The 20089-nt window shown below is 45.8% G+C and overlaps 1 protein-coding gene across 2 annotated transcripts in view; it reads right to left on the bottom strand.

The window, feature by feature from the left end:
- The window catches only part of LOC146809654 (uncharacterized), a 974089-nt gene that overhangs the window by 585466 nt on the left and 368534 nt on the right, over nucleotides 1-20089 (bottom strand). For both annotated transcript variants that reach the window (XM_085616509.1, XM_085616510.1), the window contains exon 4: nucleotides 1667-1981. In XM_085616509.1, coding sequence (XP_085472635.1) covers nucleotides 1667-1981 — 315 coding nt within the window. The remainder of the gene's footprint in view (nucleotides 1-1666; nucleotides 1982-20089) is intronic.

Genomic DNA, 20089 nt, shown 5'->3' with positions numbered 1-20089 from the left:
CCGGGGCCATAAGGGTCCTGAGGAGGGGGGCAACGCAGCCCCCCTCCTAAAGATTTTTTTTTAAAAAGGCCATGACCCAGGGGTTGGGGTTCCCAGGGTCAATTAAGGCCTTGGGAGGGGGGCCAAGGCCTTAATTGTGATGTCATCAGTGATGTTACTGACCATGTCATGAGTGATGTAATATGTGACGTCATCAGCAGTGCATTGCGGGCACGCGAGTTATAGTTAGCTGAACTAACTATAACGGGTGAATTTCAATGGTTTTGTACGAGTGAAAAGTCCAGCTAAATATAACGCCCCTGAAACCTATGGTTTCTTCAGTGAATTTCTAAGGTTTTTTAAATGCTAATTCCTAACTATAACGTGCCTGAAACCTATGGTTTTTTCAGTGAATATATATATATACATATGGCGACATGGTGATTGCTGAATAAATCATCACTGCGAATAATTTAGGTCTTTTCTTGCCTTATTTTGTGTGGAAAGAAGTGGAAAGCAAGCTTTCAGCTTATATATAAAATAATCTAGCTATCTCTTTTTCATTGTCGAAAATGGGCTGACAACACTTGGCAGTCATTAAGTACAAGCGCCAAAACTTCAGAGCAAACAAGGGTTAAGTGGAAGTCACAGAAATAATTTAGTAAGAGAAAGGAAGAGGAGAAGAACTGAGATAAAGGAAGAGAAAGGAGGGGGAAGAATTATGGGAAATGAGATGGGGAAATTATCAGTATGTTATTAAAATGAATTACAAATGCATTCTTTCCCGGAGGAAAATATTTTCCCGAAGAAGGAGCTATGCTCCACACTTCATCGAAATAGTATTTTTCCCCGCATAAAATGTTGAACGTTGAAATGGTGGAAGATGAACAAATGAGTACTCTATATTTAAGACAACATTTTTAAAGAAGTTACTTGTCACTTTAACTGTAAATAAAAATTAACAGAATGAGCTAGGATTTCAACTTCACCGCTGCTTTTAAGCCTGGTCAATTGGAAGAATCCAGGGTGACTGAATACAGCATCGATGCCTAATTTCTAAACAGTTGTGAGAAGTTCCACTAATTTTGTTTTGTTCTTTGAATACTTCACATTAGTGCACTGCATTATTGAGTAACTCCTAAAACAACTTTTGCCACATCAGGCGAATAAGCATTGCTCTGGAATTCTACAGAAGTACACATGGTTAAACGGGCTGACGCTGGTGAATAAAAAGACAAAATAAATGTCAGGTACATGAGACTACTGAAACTTGCCAGCCTGTCAATGAGAATGGGGTCATGATATATCCATATCTCAGATTGCACACACTATCTGTTACAGTGCATAATGTGAAAATTCGTATGCTGTTTGTGGGCCATACATGTTCACCAACAATCTGCACACAAATGACGTTTGAAAAATAATCATTTCTACTTCTTATGTGCAAGTGCAAAAGGAATATAAATGGCTGAGATATCTCTGTGTCATCGTACAAGTGCACTGTAAGAAATTCTTGGTCACATTAATAAATGCTAGCGTCTTAGCCCTGCCTTGTCTCAAACTACACCGATCGTTCATGGTTCAATTGGTGAGTAAGTACACTTATTGTTTCCGTTTAAAGCACTGCCTGTTATTCCCTACTTTAGAATGAGCCAGGTAAAATGCATGATAAAAAGCAATACATCACCTGAACATTCCACTCCTGCATCTTCACTATGCCCACAGTTATGCTGTCCCCAACTTGGGTGTTGGCAGTCCGCGAGGGTAAGTTCTGTTCCTGTGCAGCCGACGTCATCGAGCCATATGCTCCCAGATCCCTGGCCAAAGGAAGCAGACCCTTTTGCATCTGTAGCGGGGCCACACCCTATCTGCCGGCACACCACGTTCGCATCTTCTATTCCCCATGAATCGTCGCATATGGTCCCCCACTGGCCGCCGTATAATATTTCCACTCTCCCATTGCAAGCGTTAGGTCCATTCACAAGTTGTATCGGGGCGGACTCTGTAGGAAAGAAGAACACAAGCAGCACAGGTGAGAGGCCTTCGGGATATTCTTGAGTGCATAAGACCACGTTCCCAATATTCTGTTTCCAAATATGCTGAATTTCTAAACTAACTACGTAGAATTGGGAAAAAATTAAATTGACATTAAGGCAATCGATGCCAGCACATCTCTCGCCTCCTGACTCACTCACTCTCTCTTCCTATCCCTCTAGAGTTCGTGTCCCCCTCTCTCTACTTGCACCCTTGCGTTATCTGCCTCATACCCTCTTTTTGTTTCTCTCTAATTCCCTCTTCCTCTCTCTCCATAGCTCAGTGGTCTTCAAACTTTTTAATGATGTGCACCCCCCACCTCGTAACCGACCCCCCCCCAAAAAATAGGGCCCCCCTAAATTTTTCACAATTATTCTATTAAATTGGCAGTGTTTAAATAGGTTTAAACTTATTAAAATATTGCAGGTAAGTCATATTACCATTTTAAAACAGAATCAAACACATGATTGCCAAACAGGGGCATATGTACAAGCCCCTATCGCCAACACAACATCACCTATTGCGAAGCCACTTAAATGTGGGTTAACACTGTCTTGTACATAAGGCCCCGTTTCATGCTATGGTTAGCGTGAAAGGGGTGGGCAGTGGGTGTTGCAGGGGGCATTCCACTGCAACATCCATTCATTTTGACGGCGCCCCCTAAGTACTAGGTGGCGTACATAGGAGGCAGCACCACAATTAAGACCAGGTAAAAACTGGTCTTAAGATGGCGAAACAAGGAGAAATCCATTATTTCTCCTTGTTTTTGCTTTTTCCATGTGTGCTGCCTTGTGCCACACACATGGAAAAGCAAAATGCCATTGTTTGTTTATGTGCAGGAAGGTGTTCCTTCTGTACATAACCAAACTTTAAAAAAAAAAAGCAATTTTGTCACTTTCATGTGTGCTGCATGAAGCAGCACACATGAAAGTCATTGTCAAAGGCATTTCTAGGATTGTTTCCTAGACACATTCCTACACATAACAATCTTCCCCTGCACTCAAACACCCTTGCACTCTGGTACAAGGGTGGATGTGTTGGCGCTTAGTTGCTAAACTTAGCACCATCGCAGGGGGAAACGCAAGGCTGCACCACATTCTTGTAAATATGATGCAACCTTGCGTTTCAGAAGTGGAGGAGAGAGGCTTTAAGCCAGGAAGGCTGACGCCTTTCTCCTCTACTTCCGGTGGGGGATTTGGTGTCCCTTTACTTTTGACACCTTCCTCCACCCAGGACATTAATGACAAAAGATGTTAATGATGGGAATTTACAGAGCAGCTTACTTACATTTTTTTTTAGCTGAAACCAAAGCAGTTATCAGCATAATGATTCTTTTGGCCAAAGCCTGGTGCCCCCCCTGGATCACTTGAGGCTCCCCTAGGGCCCCCCTCCGCCAGTTTGAAGATCCCTGCCATAGCTCTTTCCCGTTCCCTCTCCCCTTTCCTGCCACTATTACTTTTGCTGTCCTGTCTCTAGCGCTCTTTGAGTCAAGTCTTTCTTGGCTTGAGACTTCTTCTAATGGGATAGCTGCTATTAAGACTCCCAGCGTCGCAGCGTCACTCCTTTTGATCTGTGTAGTCTAGATGAGCATTCGTTGCTGTAAGGTTCTTGAACGGGCTTCGAGGATGTGCTGATGAGATATTTTCAAAACATTACATCTCATTAGCTACCATGCTAGGCTTGCAGGACACCACTTCTGTTTGTGCTCACTCTCAACAGACCCAGTGGGTCATAATTCTTGTGACGCAGCACGTTGATTCTTCTGCGGGTTACAGTGGACTGGTTCCACCAGTCAGGGGAGTCTGCTTTAGATTTCTGGTGTCTATTGGAGTCTTTCTTGCTGGGAGCAAAGAACTTTCACCACAGACACACATCAACACACGGTTCCATTATAGTCTCTTCAGGGCACTTAAGTGTCCCCTCTTTGTGCTGCAGAAGAGTTCAAAGTCCTGCCCTCGGTGACGGCATCCTCTTTGTGGGCCTGTTCTTGGATTCCAAAGTACTGCTGAAATTCTGATGCCAGGGGAGCCCCTTAAATCCTAGTTTAGGGGACGTTAAGGGAAAGAAGGACAGTGGCCAATGGGCTACTAGTCCCTCCGGCTAACCCACCCCTGTGGGAACAACATCCTGCGGGTGTACATCAATATGTTACCCAGAATCCTCTTTTTTGGGTCCTTTCAAAGTGCCTGGACCAGCCCTTGGCTGTACAGGCCTCATAACCCACCTTAGAGGTGTGGTTAGCCTTGGGGGGTGTACGCCTCCCTGGATAACTAATTTTCCCACTTGTTGGGTTGTCGGGTTGGACAGGGCAGGTAGGCCTTTGTCCTTGAGCGGGTGACAAGGTAATTACATATCAAGGGCGGTGAAGCCTTTGAGGTTAACTACCTTGGTTGCTGTAAGCACTAGCCATCCTGGGAGAGTGGAGATGTGACATCCTTCCTGTCCAGGCCTTTTTTTCTGTCCAGGGGAAGTGCTAGCACATTCCACCAAGAGGGTAGAGTCTTGTCTTGGCAGCAAACGGCTTGGAGAAGCCTGCCAAGGCACTAGAGCTTTGTTTCCAAAGGGGGCACCCACACAGGGTGGCAATCCTGTGCATGCCAGATCACCCTCGACACGAGAATCATGTGGGGATGAAAAAGCAGTGTTTGAAACAAAACACTGCACATTTTGATTGTTCCATAATGGAGCTGGCTAGCCCGAGTTTTCCCAGTAGCCGGTCCATGTTACTCTATGGAGTGCTGGTCACTCACAGTAAAGCCTTGCTTTACAGCTTTACTGTAGAGATATATATGTACAAACATATATCCACACTGTTATCATAGTACACTCTAGCTCCTGGGCTAAGGAGGAGGACAACCGAAAGTGTGACTTACTTACATTAAGGAAATGGGGTGGCTCTGCAACATGTGATGTGTGCCTAGCACTTCTAAAGCAGACAGGCTGCTTGTGCAGGCCACAATGGCAGACCTGCAGGCATACCTTTACTTGGGTCATCAAAGGTGGCACAATAAAGTGCTGTATCCCTGAGGACCCCTCTTATCACCCTTGAGCTGGGTACCACTGTAGGGACTTGCAAGGAGTGATACGTGCTTGCCATTTGGGTGTACCAATTCAACAGTGATAGTTTAAGGGGAAAAGCACTGGCACTGCTGGGGCCTGGTTAGCAGGTACCAGTGCACTTTTAGACTTAAAAAGACAGCATTTAGAGCAAAAAGTGTGGGGGGGCAGGGTTACCATGACAAAAAAGGCACTTTCTATCAGAGTCAAAAAGTGCAATAAGTGGACTGTGAGCCCCGAGCCATGTTGTTTTCCCGTTTCAGGGTTTCTGAGTGCTGTAGTTCATTATCAGCTTTTGAGCAAAGGTAACTGGGGGGTTCGGTATAGAAAGTTAGCACTGAGTTCTTTAACATATTTACTGCACCTCAACAGTGTTCTTACATTGAATCGGGAAAAGACAAAGAAGTGGCCTCCAGACAATTGGGAGTCCTCTTCATAAGATAAATTGGTTTCAGGAAGGAGCTCCTGACAGCGTTGAGGGTGGGGCACCAGGACAGGAGGTGCCACCAGGGTTCACGTTTGAAGTTGCATAGTCTGCATGCCCCCACCTTTCCTGGGTGGGCTCATTGCGGGTTGAAGTCGGTTACTGACAGACCAAGCAAACGCATATACAAGATGTCTGTACACACTCGTCTGTTAAAGGCCTCTGACAGGTATAGTTGAGGTTTCCCTACCAGATAAGAGGTGTTCAGGGGAAGCAGAATGCCTGAGGAATTTAGGTTAACAGTGTCCCACTGAAATAAAGCTAGTTGCAGATGCCTGTTGATGTTATGTTATGTTATAAGGATTTCTAAAGTGCAACAAATACTCGAGGGTGTCTTGGTGCGAAGCTAAAAAGGCAGTATTGACTAAAAGGGGATTACAGAGAAGCTATGGTGAGTTAAAGAGCAAGGTTTTCAACCATTTGCAGAAGGACAGTAGATTAGGGGTATTTTAATTGTACAAAGGAAAAGCATCCCAGGATTTAGAAGCTTACAGAAGAAAACCACTGCCTCCCTAAGATGCCCGCTTACATTTAGGTACAATTCGGAGTTTGGCATTAGATGAGCATAAAGTCCTGCTCTGTGAGTACCAGATGAAGTTATGCTGCAGAAAGGTAGGGCCTTGTAAACAATACAGAGTGACTTGAAAGTGATCCTCAGCCTCACAGGGAGCCAATATGCTGCCTGATAGACTTGGCTACTGAGCAATATTTCAGGATCTTTAAGAGAAAACTAGCCACAGCATTTTGTAGGATTTGCAGTTTTTTTAAAGCTGTATTGGTGGGCATTGAGGAACAGGCTATTACAGTAGTCTAATTTCACCAGAACTAATGATGTGACCAAACTTTTCTGGAGAAGGGTAAGAATGTAGGGAAGTATCTTTTTTTATCGTTCTGAGCATGAGAAAAGCAGAGGATGTTATTGCATTGGCTTGATCAATGTAGCACAGTTTGTCATCAATGAGGAATCCAAGTTTGGGTGCATTTCTGACCAGCAGGTTGGGGTCCAGAAAGAGAATCACTTCGGTTTTACTAAATTCGACTCTAAGCAGATCCCGCCCAACCAGTTGTCGACTACCTGCATGCAGTTGCAAAATTTCGAACCTGCGTTTGGCTCATCATTGGATAAGTAGACGACAATCTGAGTGTTTTCTGCGTAAGAGGACAAGGAAAAGCCAAAGGATTGAATAGGTTTGACTAGCGGGTGTTGTAAAGATTGACCCCTGAGGGACCCCACATGAGAGCAAGTAAGAATGAGAGACAAATTAACCAATTTGCACCGACTGCTCACAGATGTTAGGATTTTGTCTTAAGACAATCTTAAGACAGACTTAAGACAGACTTAAGACAAACTTAAGACAAAATCCTAACTTAAGTCTGTCTTAAGTCAGTCTTAAGTTTGTCTTAAGTTTGTCTTAAGTCTGTCTTAAGTCTGTCTTAAGTTTGTCTTAAGTCTGTCTTAAGTCTGTCTTAAGTTTGTCTTAAGACAAACTTAAGACAAAATCCTAACTTCTGTGAATACCAAAAGTAGTAAGTTTAGGATTTTGTCTTAAGTTAGTTCTGTGAATCAGGCCCGCAGTGTCAAAGTCTGCAGAGAGATCGAGCAAGATGAGATCAGTTTCCCCTCCCTGGCCGAGGGCCTGTCTGATCTCCTCGATAGCCTTGATCAGGGCAGTCACCATGTTACGGCCAATATGAAAGTTAAACTGATTCACATCCAAGAGATTATTTGATTGGGAGTGCTCAGTAAATTGGAAGTTCATAATTTTCTCATACCTTTCTCCAGGTTGGAAAGGAGATTGTGTCAAGTTTTAACGCCGGTGCTTCTATGTGGTAACATGCAATTGCTTTTTGTAGTGTTGTGTAGTTCCTATAAACCTTATATAGGATCTGCGTGTTTGGACAACATACACTGCAGGACTGCTGTCAGACTGATTCCGGACACCCCTACTGGATATGTTGGCCTGTGTACCAGCTAGCTCACAGTGCCACTAGAAACTCCTCTTACCAAGGAGACAATAGTTCTTGGAAACTATCGATCATGATAACCCTGATCCCTCAGGACCGTGGAAACAGCGTACTACTTTTCACTCAGTTACTCGTGCTCACTCAGTCTCAGATAGATACACAGAATAAACGGTAAGGACCTTTTCAATAAGTATTTATTGAACAGTTGTAAAATAGATGTTCTGAAACAATCATTAGACAGTAACAGATATAGATGATTAGTAGCACTAGGAATGTAAAAGGATGGTAGATCTCTACCTTTTTGCTATAACCATGAATATAGGCAAGTAGATAACATACATGACAATAAAATACGTACTCCTATGATGCTACCCTAACTAGATGTACCTAAGTGTACCTAGTATGTTTGTAGGTGTTGAGCTATGAATCCCTCTAGGATAAAGTCCACCCCATTACCTGAAGTGAGAAACTGTGGGACCCCGTCCTGGTCTCGGGTTGGACACCCCGCAATGGATGTCAGACCATCTTGCGTCAGTGTGTCGGCATGGAAGTCCTGAACTCCTCTCTTCTGTCTTAGCAAGATGTGATGTATATATACCCATAGGTCTCCATGGGGGTTCTACCTCGCTGTATGAGGGGTTTTACCTCGCTGGTGAGGCGCACTTCTGGTTGGGCTTCAGGATGGCGGGACTAGCTTACGAGCTCCTCTATTTCAGGTGAGGAGATCGCGTCTGCGCGCAGTCGGCGCGCCACTGACGAGCTAAAGGGGCGCTTAACGCAAGCCCGTCTGCACCCGTCCGCGCCTGGACGTCACCAGACGCCATGTACGCTGCCAGTTTCACCAAAATCAGGCTCACCTGTGCCCCGGCCAGCCTCTTGGACATTAGGAGAGCTGTCCGCCTTTGCAACCTTTCTCCAGGCCTCCTCCCAGAGAGACCATTCTGCTGATTGCATTGTGGTTTCAATTCCTGGGCACTGATCCCCCCCATTGCCTTCTCCTCCCTCACGCGCCAACAACGTTATTAATCTACTTAGCCTCAATTTTCACTCATTAGTTAAACATCATTCTGACCTATATGACTTGCTATCCGAGGAAACCCCTGATGCCCTCTTTTTAACTGAGTCCTGGCTATCCGCTGATTCAGACTCAATGTTAGGACTGGCCCTTCCCCAGAGCTTCAATATCATGACCCTTAACAGAGAGTCTAGAGGGGGCGGCATTACCCTGATTTTCAAATCTTGTTACACCTGCTCTTTCGTCAAAGAGACTCTAGCTGGCTGTGAGTGCGCTCACTTCGGGCTCTCTCTGAACGCCTGCATACCATGTCTGGATTACTTATATATCATCCGCCCGGACCCTCTAAAGAGTTTAGGTTGTCACTGGTGGAAACTGTCAATATCATGGCCACAAGGACAGCTAATTTTAGTGTCATTGGGGATTTAAACCAGCACGTAGAAAATCCCCAGGATGTGGAACTGTGCAACTTCCTGGCGGATTTGGGTGCCTGTCAGCTGACACAATTGGTTCAGGGTCCCATTCACTCTGCAGGTCATTTGCTGGACCCAGTGTTCTAAAATCTTCCTTTGTTATCAGCCTTCACGCCCATGCCGGATAGTTGGTCAGATCATTATTTGATCTCAGTCTCTCCGGAGGCGTGGGTTTGAATCCCTCCGCTGCCACCAATGTAAGATCTGGGGTCACCAAGCCCTAAGGGGGTAACGTGACACGAGCGGTTGGGCACCCAAAGGCTTTTGTGTAAAGCGACCATACAACACACACATCCTCTGAAGCAGGAAACGCACACAATAAGGGACGCCACACAGTAGGATTAATGCAAATGAATCAGTTTTATCTAATCAAATTATGCAAGCACAGTTTCTGAGATGGCAATGGGCATTACTTGAACACATTAGCAATTGAATCCCCAGCAGTTCCTTATGGTCACATAGGCAGTACCTGAATACCCTAGCGTCAGATTCACCATTACTTCATTATAATGCAGGAAGCCACACCTGTATACCTTAGCGTCAGATTCCAGAGCGCTGTTGCATAGCTCCTGTGGCAATTACCTGGCGAATCTGGGGGAGCGGTAAGCACAGTGGTAACCAGCGCACTGCGCCCCTTCTACCACTAACGGTTCACTCTGCCGTGGCACCACACGCGGTAACTAGCGCGGTAACTAGCGCTTCGAAATTGGTCTGGGACCCACCTTTTAATTTAATCGCGCCTCAAGGCAAGCCTTTCAAGCATATCGGTACCCCGGGCGTTCCTAGCGCTTCGGGGGCAGAACTTGAGCACTCAGCGCTACTCGTAATCTTCCAGCATTGAGCACCTCTAAGCCGAACTTGAGAACACAGCGCTACGCGTAATCATAGAGTATTAGACACTCCTGAGCAGTACTTGAGTACACAGCGCTAATCGTAATCATAACACCTTAAGCGCTTCTGAGCAGAACATGGAAACACCGCGCAAGTCGTAATCATAACACCTTAAGCGCTTCTGAGCAGAACATGGAAACACAGCGCTACTCGTAATCATGCAGCATTAAGCACTTCGGAGCAGAACATGGGAACACAGCGCTACTCGTAATCATGAACCATTAAGCACTTCTGAGCAGCACATGGGAACACAGCGCTACTCGTAATCACGAACCATTAAGCACTTCTGAGCAGCACATAGGAACACACTTGAGCAGTACTTGAGTACACAGCGCTAATCGTAATCATAACACCTTAAGCGCTTCTGAGCAGAACATGGAAACACCGCGCTAGTCGTAATCATAACACCTTAAGCGCTTCTGAGCAGAACATGGAAACACAGCGCTACTCGTAATCATGCAGCATTAAGCACTTCGGAGCAGAACATGGGAACACAGCGCTACTCGTAATCATGAACCATTAAGCACTTCTGAGCAGCACATGGGAACACAGCGCTACTCGTAATCACGAACCATTAAGCACTTCTGAGCAGCACATAGGAACACAGCGCTACTCGAAATCATGAACCATTAAGCACTTCTGGGCAGCACATGGGAACACAGTGCTACTCGGAATCCTAAAGCATTGAACAAGCGTTCCCCGGATATGCGGTAGTCCCAAGGCAAGGGGCACTCCCACGGAGGGGGGAGTCAGAGTCTCCGATGCAAGGAGGGAATCCCGCAGAGGGGAAATCCGAGTCTCAGCGTGCGGTGCCGCTCCCGATCGACAGGGGGCGCACCGGGTCCTTCCCAAGCCTCCTGGGGAGCAGGGGGGTGAGTCCCAGGCCTTCACACGGCCACGCTACCTCCCAGCCCCCGGGGGGTTACCTTGATCTCGGCGTCCTGGTCTCGGGAGTCACTCGGGGGTTCTCCACTGCTTTTGCCCTGCAGTCAGCGTGCTTAGCGGCGGGGGCGGCGACGCGCAGTCCGCCCTCGTCACGTGGGGCTGTAGACGGCTTCCCGGCCTTCCGCGACTCACTCAGACGCTGCGACGGCAGCGGCGGGGCCCCGGGCTTCTCCGCGGGCGCCGTCTCGATGAGGGCAGGCTTCCGGTCCCCGCACAAAGGGGGGGGGTACAAATTAAGCGGGATGACAGCGAGCTCAGAGCTCAGTGTGGACTGACTCGGGGGATCCCAGGCCAGGTCGGGGAGCGCAGGGGTCACAGCGCTAGTACCTGGTTGATCCCCAGCAGTCCAGCAGTCAGTTGCAGTTTAGGTTTCAACTAGGAGCTTCAGCATTAGATCTCAGCATTCAGTTTCAGCATGAAGTTCCAGCGCTTAGTTTCTGCATTCAGTTTCAGCATGAAGGTTCAGCATAAAGTTTCAGCATTCAGTCTTAGCAGTCTTACTGGCGCAGATGTCTCTGGCACCCTTAGGGGTTCTGTTTCTTGGGGTAGGGATTGAGTTGGTGACTAGTTCCTTCCTATTCAGGCTGGGCAGAGGGTCCCTGGGTCCTCCTACTGCTGGGCAAGATCAGTGGGCTTTACAGGATCCCTCACTCACTTAAGAGGCAGCACCTAAGTCCTGTCACTCTCAGAGGCATAAGTCCCTGGCTAGGCCCTACCGCCTAAAACTCCTGCGTGGATTCTCCAGCTCTGTGTTACCCCAACTGGCCAACTGCCTAGAAAAAGTTCCCTCCCTCACTTAAGTAGCCCTAGGTCAGGTGACCTCTAGCCAAGGCAGCAAAAGTAAAAACCGCACCTCCCTTCTAGAAGGTTCCAGCACATTCCAGGAGCTTCCTATTTCACTGGAGAAATCAGGAGTGTGTCAATCCTTTCAAAGCGATTTTTTCCATACTGAAGAGTTTGAAACAACCTGGGGTCCCAGCAGTGCCTCCGATATTATCTAACAAGCAATGTGAGGCCCTTGCCACATTTTTTGTTGAAAAGGTGGAAAACATTTACTCATCCTTTCCGCGCATTGTCACGAGTCCTGACCCTGCTTCGGGTCCGCTCCCAATTCACACTCTGGCTGCTCTCCCGCTGGTCTCTTTGGAGGAGCTACGGTTGGTTTCCACCAAGATTAAATCCGGATCCCCCTCCAACCCCCTCAAACCTGACCAGTTTATGAGATCGTTATCTGTGCTCTTGTCACCCCTGAGCCAGGTGATCAACAAATCACTGTTCAGTGTGGCTGTTCCCTACAATTGGAAGCAAGCAAGGGTGGTTCCTCTGCTTAAGAAACCTACTCTGGACGCTACCAAACTGGAAAACTATTGCCCAATCTCCCTTCTCCCGTGGATCGCTAGGATCACTGAGACTCACGTAAACTCCATCCTTACCAGATTTCTGAAAGTGAACAACCGTCTGAACATCTCTCAGAATGGCTTCCACTCGGGCCACAGCACGGAGTCGGCTCTCCTGGCTGTCATGGAGTATCTCAGGCTTAGTCTAGATGAGGAACGTATGTCGGCTCTGATTCTTCTAGACCTCAGTGCCGCATTCGACACGGTCTCTCATTGGATCCTCTTACATAGGCTGAAGGAGGCAGGTATTACAAGCTTGGCCTTGGACTGGTTTGCTTCTTTTCTTTCTAATAGGGCCTTCCAGGTCATGGCTCCACCGTTTGACTCCACGTTTCATGCCAACAAACAAGGGGTCGCACAGGGCTCAACGTTGAGCCCCACGCTTTTTAATCTCTAAGTGCAACCTTTGGCAGTCCTGGCGAGGAGCAGAGGGCTCACCATTGTATCATATGCTTATGATACTCAGCTGGTGGTTGCTCTCTCGAATGACACTGGGGAAACAACATCCAAGTTTCAGGAGGATCTTGCGGCTGTCGCCGAGTGGATGACTGATAATTGTCTCCAACTGAACTTCAGCAAGTCAGAGGTCCTGCTGGTGGGGAACCATCAAGAGCTCTGGGGGATCTGTGGTGGCCGGCCATTTTGGGTTGTGCACCCACCCCTAAGCAGGTGGTGAATGATTTTGCTGTCTGGATCGATTCGAACCTTAGCTTTCAAGTTCAAACCAAGAAAGTTGCAGGGACCTTACATTGGCATACTTCAGGGGCTTAAACTGCTACTTGGGATTTTTGATCCACCTGTTAGGCAAATTATCATTCAGGCCTCCATTTTATCAAGACTGGACTATGCCAATTCAAGGTCCTCTGCACTGCATTCAAAATCTTGAAATCTTCCTCTCCAGCCATCTTATCCAATCTATTATCACCTTATTTCCCCACGCGCCAACTTTGCTCTTCGGGACAACATCTGGTGATTGTGCCTCGTACGAGGAGGGTGCTATCAGGCGGACGCTCTTTCCGTTTACTGGCTGCCAAGCTTTTGGAGTGCTCTGCCATTTCCCATTCGTGCCATGGAGAACTACTTGGCTTTCTGCAGGGCTATTAAAACCTATCTTTTCCCCACAGCCTAGTGCCTTCTTCTGATCACCAGCCTCTATGTTCTGTTTCAGCGCTGGGACGCCTCTTTGCTGAGGCAGCTGTGCGCTATACAAAACATTTTAACATTACATAACATATTACATTGTCGGACTTAGGATGATGTTGGGAATGAACTTCGTACATAGATATTATACAGGAGATGGTAGTCCTGCTGTGCTTCCAAGAATACTTATGCATAATGTATGAGGCTTTTACCAGGGGAAATCCCGGTAAAAGATCAGTCCCTAAGAACCGTTAAGTATGTAATGTTGGGGAGAATACAGGGGAAAGGTTATGATGCTACCTGAGTCTATATTAGGGTACCCCTATGGAATATAACACCCACTCCTCATCTGACCGGACGACATAGTCTAATTCTAACATACTACTTGTCGAGGTATTGGTATGCAAACATATGTAGTAAAAACCCATAGTTCTGCTAAAAAATGTTATACATGTTAAAAAAAACCTCTAAAAAGTACTAAACAGAAAATATTTCACTCAAGCCATAGCTCTAATATGTCCATATATATAGTTGAAACAACTATAAGCATTGGAAAGCCATGCAGGTAAAAAAAATTGTCAATTTGTTTTGGAGTTCCAATTTCAGTTTGTTTGAAAAAAGGCAGTATTTTTCTCATAACACGGCGGACTAAATGTTGATGTGTACTGGCTGGTAGATGCAACATAAACACCTCACAGATCAGATCTACTAACATTTTATTGCTAGAAAATGTGGCAGATTGTTCTAAATCAGACAACATGTTATTCACAGTTTCAAAATCCCAATCATCGGAAAAAATGTACTGACGGTGATGATATCATTCAAGAAAATTTTAAATAAAAGTGGTATTTTTAAAAGTTCTGTTAGTCCGAATATATCACAGTCAACCTTGTCCCATTCTATACCGTTGGGTATAGGAACTGCTGTAATGTTCACTGATAACACGTCTCTTTGTTCATCATGTGAGGAAACATGAGGTTTCAGGAGCAAGTTCACTTTTGATGCTGCAGAGCTTTGGCGAAGGTAAGTTCCATTAACATGGAAGGAAAGAACAGCTACTAAGTCTAACCAGAAGAGAAAGAAAAGTATCCCAGTGCTTATCCAAAGTTCTATCCAAGGTGACACCAGGTAATTATTTTTTAGAAAAGTGTAGAAGTCTTTGATTTGTTATTGACGAGATATTGGGGCTGGTGTCATTTCAGGTTCACTTGGATCCAATGAAAAGGTATCAAAATCATTGAAATAGTCAAATGCTGTTTGATCTATTTTAAGTAGCTCAGCAGGTTTTGTTGAACTTGTAGATGGTACTTGTCGAGGCATATTTATGTAGACATCAATGTTAGGTCGAATTGAAATTTGCATTTCTTCTTGATTTTACTTTCCTCGTTCAAGGGGAACGAGTTCCATGGCATTGTTGCTTAGTCCTCCATTCTGTATGGGTGGTTCTTCGCAAGAGGTGGCAGAAGCACAGTTCTTGTTCCTTCAACGGCTAGTACTGGTACAGATTTCCTGTATGATGGCCCAAATTCTTTTTTGTCTGCTATTTTCTCTCTGACCAGATCCCCAACCTTAGGGACCCGGACAGGTCTTGCTGTGATGGACTTGACTTCCCCAGTGGTGAACCTTTTCACTTGTAGATTGCTTTGTAGTGCCTGTGATTCATTCAGGTACTGTAAAACAGCCAAACGTTTATGGAGGTCAAAAGGTTTTTCATCCACCACTGCACCTTCACAATCAAGATCAGGTACCCACATTCTCGTCCCAAATAAGGACCTCATAAGGAGTGACACCCCCCTAATGAGTTTCTTGACATGTTTTTTAAGGCCCTCTGCACCCCATAGAATGATAGAGCCAACTACCGCCGTGCCTAATACTCTAGCTGTTAGTGATTGCTTTAAGTCCTGGTTTTCCCTCTCCACAACCAAATTTTCCTCAGGATGGTATGGATAGGAGTACAGCAATGCTACACCCAAGCCTCCCATGATCTCCTCGTAAGCCCTAGAGCTAAATGTGGGGCCACGGTCAGAATGTAATGTGCCAACTGCGTATGTCCCTATAAAGACTCGCAAATCGTTGATAACAGTTCGAGTGTCAGCCGAGCGCTGAGGCCACACCCATAGGAATCTCGAGCAGGAATCCACTGCAACCATGATATACTTGTAAGCCCCATCCGATTGTAAGGGGCTGCAGTGGTCCAAATAGACACACGCGAGTGGTCTGTCTGATATTAGCAACGGTGTCTGCGCTGGTCGTGTTATGGTGGAGCCCTTCATCTGTTGACAGATGTCGCACTTTAAGACATAATCTTTGGTCTGCTTCTTGAACCCTGGCCACCAATACATTGATTAAGTAAAGAAACGGTCACCGTAACTCCTACATGCTCAGAACCCAGACCCTTGTGTGCAGCAAATATTAAGCCTAATCTGCGATACATGTTTGGTATTGCTCTATTCCCCACTCCAGGAATCCGAGCAAATGAAACGTTGTTTGCATGTAACTTGTAGGAGTACTTGGGTGGAAAACCTTTTGGGAGTGCTTTGTTGTCTTTGCGAGAAGCAATGACAGCTAACCATTATCCATCTATTCTTGTTTTTGAACGAGTGACTGCAGCTATGGATGCAGTTCGTACTGCCCCCTTCGCAGCTTCATCAGCCGATGAATTCCTTCAATGTGAACGCCATCACATTGATGACTCAGCATGTGCATAACGTGAGCTCTTGGTAGTTCCTTTTTCAACTCAGCTACCTGTTCCCATAGCATTCTGTGCTTAACTGTGCCACCATTTGAGTCTTAAACCCATGTTGTACCCAATAATGAAGATATTCATTGTATGACTGGACACAGTAAAAAGAATCACACTCAATCGGTATGGGGAATTTTTGATCCATATTTATTAGTGCCAGTAGTACTGCTTTCAATTCTGCCAGCTGATCCGTGCAGTCTCCCAGAGACTGTGTCTTCGTATCGCTGGGATGGAACTTGCCTTCCTGCATATGTTCTTTTACAGTCGCACATGCAGCGCTGTATTGTTGTTCACTCTCTTTGGCCAGCTTAGCAGATCCGTCAGTGTAAATTATATATTCAGACTGATCTAGAGGCATAATCAATCAATCAATCAATATGGGGTTGGTGAAGCGCACTACTCACTCGTGAGGGTCTCAAGTCGCTGAGGGGAGGGTAGGGCAGCTCCAGGTCAGTCGAAGAGCCAGGTCTTGAGATCTCGTCTGAATGAGTGCAGGTTAGGAGAGCGCCGTATTCCTAATGGGAGAGAGTTCCAAGCTGTGGCAGCGGTGTAGGAGAAAGCTCTTCCTCCTGATCTGGCTCGGCGGTTGCCAGGGTGAGGTCCGCTGAACCGAGGTTTCTTGTGGGTGCGTGGAAACTCATTCTGTTGTTGAGGTAGCTGGGTCCGATGTTGTTGAGAGCTTTGTAGGCATGTGTGAGTAGTTTGTAGGTGACCCTCTTCTCGACGGGGAGCCAGTGGAGTTCTCGCTGGTTAGGGGTCATGTGATCATGGCGAGGTGTCCCTAAGATTAGCCTGGCGGCTGCGTTCTGGATCGTTTGCAGTTTGCGTAGTAGAGATTTGTTGATTCCTGCATAGATGGCGTTTCCGTAGTCTAGCCTGCTTGTGATGAGAGCGTGGGTGACTGTCTTTCTGCAATCTGGGCGAATCCATTTGAAAGTCTTCCATAGAGTCCGTAGGCAGTTGAAACAGGTGGATGAGATGGCGTTGATTTGGCGGTTCATGGAGAGGGAGGAGTCTAGGAATATGCTGAGGTTACGTGCGTGGTCCGTAGGGGTGGGGGGGCCGAGGGCAGGTGGCCACCATGAGCAGGATACGATGTTTAGTCCGTGTTGTCAGACTATGTTGGCGAGGGGGGCCATGTAGATGTTGAACAGGGGGGGGCTCAGGGAGCAGCCTTGGGGGACTCTGCAGATGATGTCCGTAGGTTCGGAGAGAAAAGGAGGGAGCCTAACTCTCTGAGTCCTGTTGGAGAGGAAAGAGTGGATCCAGTTGAGGGCGGTTTCCTGGATCCCTGCGTTGTGGAGTCTGGTGGTCAGTATGCCGTGCAATACGGTGTCAAAAGCTGCGGAGAGGTCCAGGAGAATGATGGCCGTGGTGTGGCCCTGGTCGAGCAGCATGCGTATGTCGTCGGTGGCGGCGATTAGGGCTGTCTCGGTGCTGTGTTTGCTCCGGAAACCGGATTGGGAAGTGTCTAGGATGCAGTTGTTTTCGACGAAAGTGGTCAGTTGGGTGTTGACGAGCCTCTCTGCTACTTTGTCCGCGAAGGGAAGGAGGGAGATGGGCCAGTAGTTCTTTAGGTCAATCGGGTCCGCCGATGGTTTTTTGAGGAGGGGTTTGACTTCTGCGCATTTACAATCTGGGGGGTAGGTGCCTGTGGACAGGGAGGAGTTGATTGTGCGGGCTAGCTCTGAAACGATGTCCGAGGAGGCTCTGTGGAAGATATGGGGGGGGCAGGGGTCCGTGGGGACTCCTGAGTGAGGTTTCTTTATGGTGGTGGTGATGAGATTGATGGAGGCAGGGGACCAAGTGGTGATGGTAGGCGTAGTGGAGATGGTGGTGGTGAGAGTGGACGCATTCATTGGTTCGTTGAAGTTCACGTAGAGGGTCATGATCTTATGGTGGAAGAAAGTGCTTAGCTTGTTGCAGAGATCTTGGGAGGGGGTGATGTCTGAGGCTTCGCAGGTGGGTTTGTTGAGATGAGTGATGATCTTGAAGAGTTTCTGCTGTTCGTTGGGTCGGGAGATGATATTCTTGTTCATATTGTAGGAATGCTTGTGTTTCTAGCCTAGGATCATATCTGTATTCTACATCCAATGCAGTGAGAGAATTAGCCCATTACATCCATTTTGGATGTAACGCTTTAGCGTTGGGAATGATTGCCTTTGTAGCAGCCTCTAAGGCTGGTACCGGAGTAACTACAATTTTTTGTTTCCCCTGAGCCAGTGATTTTTTTCTCACTAAAGCAGTCTGTACTTCTGTTAGAATGTTTTCTGTGGATGTGAAACGCATCTTTGCATTTGTATACAAGTGTGATTTATAAGCAATGGGTACTCTTTTGCCTTCATTATATGTGAGTTATGTATACACTAGAAGGGCAACGCAGCACACCACAACAATCTAATAATACCACAAATTATCCACTTCCTTAGGTATTATCCTGTAGTAGTAAAGTTCACATGAAGATGTAAATCATTGTCCAATCGTGATATGGATGTTGTATTACATGTTTATTTGTCAAAAACGTATCCAATTCTCAAAACGGCAGCCGACGCGCGTTTCTCACGCAGGGTTTTTCAAGGCTGCATAGATAAAAAGAAGAAAAAAAAAACATATAGTCTACTTGACTCCATAGGTAAATATGTTTAGAAGCATCACAATCTCACAAAGCCATATGTCAATAAGCAAGAAAGAATGAGATTGTGCTGAAACACCCATGGTAAGGACAAGAGTAAAAGACTTAAATCCAGATATTGCCACCACCTAAGACAGTCCCGTACCAGGTTGATTAAAAGATCAAGATAAAGAGTGAAGGGTGACAGAACTTATCACCAAATTATAGCGTGAATTAGAGAGTCATCTGTAATGCGTAGTCTTCTAGTAGTGTTAACAAATGATATAGCCGATAAATATAACCCCACACTGTAAGGGATAGTGTAACTAATGCGGGGGCCGCAATCTCACCTTGAATTATTATAATTGAATACTGCACTGTAGGTGCCTCCTGTTAATGTCAGTACTCGTTCATAAATTCTGCAAATAGATCGATATATATGTATAGCGCCTCTTCAATCATCGCTTGAACTGGATTGTCGAATATATATATATATATATATGTATAAGTTTTGAGTACCAATGTACAGTTGAATTAATAACGCCTAAACTGACACGATAACTGTAAAGTGACTAGGTTATATCATTATCGTATTTGTGTGTTATGGGTAAAAATCTTACCTAAAATAAATATTCAAAGTAGTTGTACACCAATTCGCCAATGACACATGTTAGTCAGATCCTAATTCATTAATGTTCATAGAGATGATTCGTATTAGGACCAATGTACGTCCTCTCTGTTCAAATAAAATGGAAAAACATCCTATTGTGAATTCCCAGTATGTAGACAGAACGCATATGTATATAAGTGTATATACAAATATAATCTTCATGATTGTTCTTAAGTCGTTATGAATCGAATTATAATTAATAAGCGGTCTAGGCCATAGTATTAAAAGGACCATTCATGATCCTGATGAGACGTTCTCAATATCGTAATGTGTATAACTCCCTTTTATGAAAATATGCGTGACCCCAACATGTAAATTCACCAGTCAAATTCACAAATAAAGTATCACATATGTTGCTAGAGAGTCTCTAGCCTTGGTCACTGAGTCTACATAGCACCAGCAACAAGCCGAATCTATATAAATTACAAAGACGAAAACATGTTTAAAACTGTTTTCGAGTGATGATGCAAAATAATCTCACTATTTAAACATCAAGCGTTTTGAGATCGTATCATGTCTCCATTGGTAGTATTCCCGAATCTTGACACTAACCTCGTCTCCGTATGTACGAACACCTCGTCCTGTCGTTTGGCAACTTTGCGCTTGTCGGTTCCCGCCGTTTGTAGACGAAGCGCCGCATGGAAAGAGTAATGAAAATAGAAAGTAGACTGGATGGACCGTGAGC

This window comes from Triturus cristatus, chromosome 7, assembly GCF_964204655.1.
Source record: "Triturus cristatus chromosome 7, aTriCri1.1, whole genome shotgun sequence".
Taxonomy (NCBI): Eukaryota; Metazoa; Chordata; class Amphibia; order Caudata; family Salamandridae; genus Triturus; species Triturus cristatus.
Note: the sequence above shows the minus strand (reverse complement) of the source record. Positions and strands in the feature narration are given on the sequence as shown.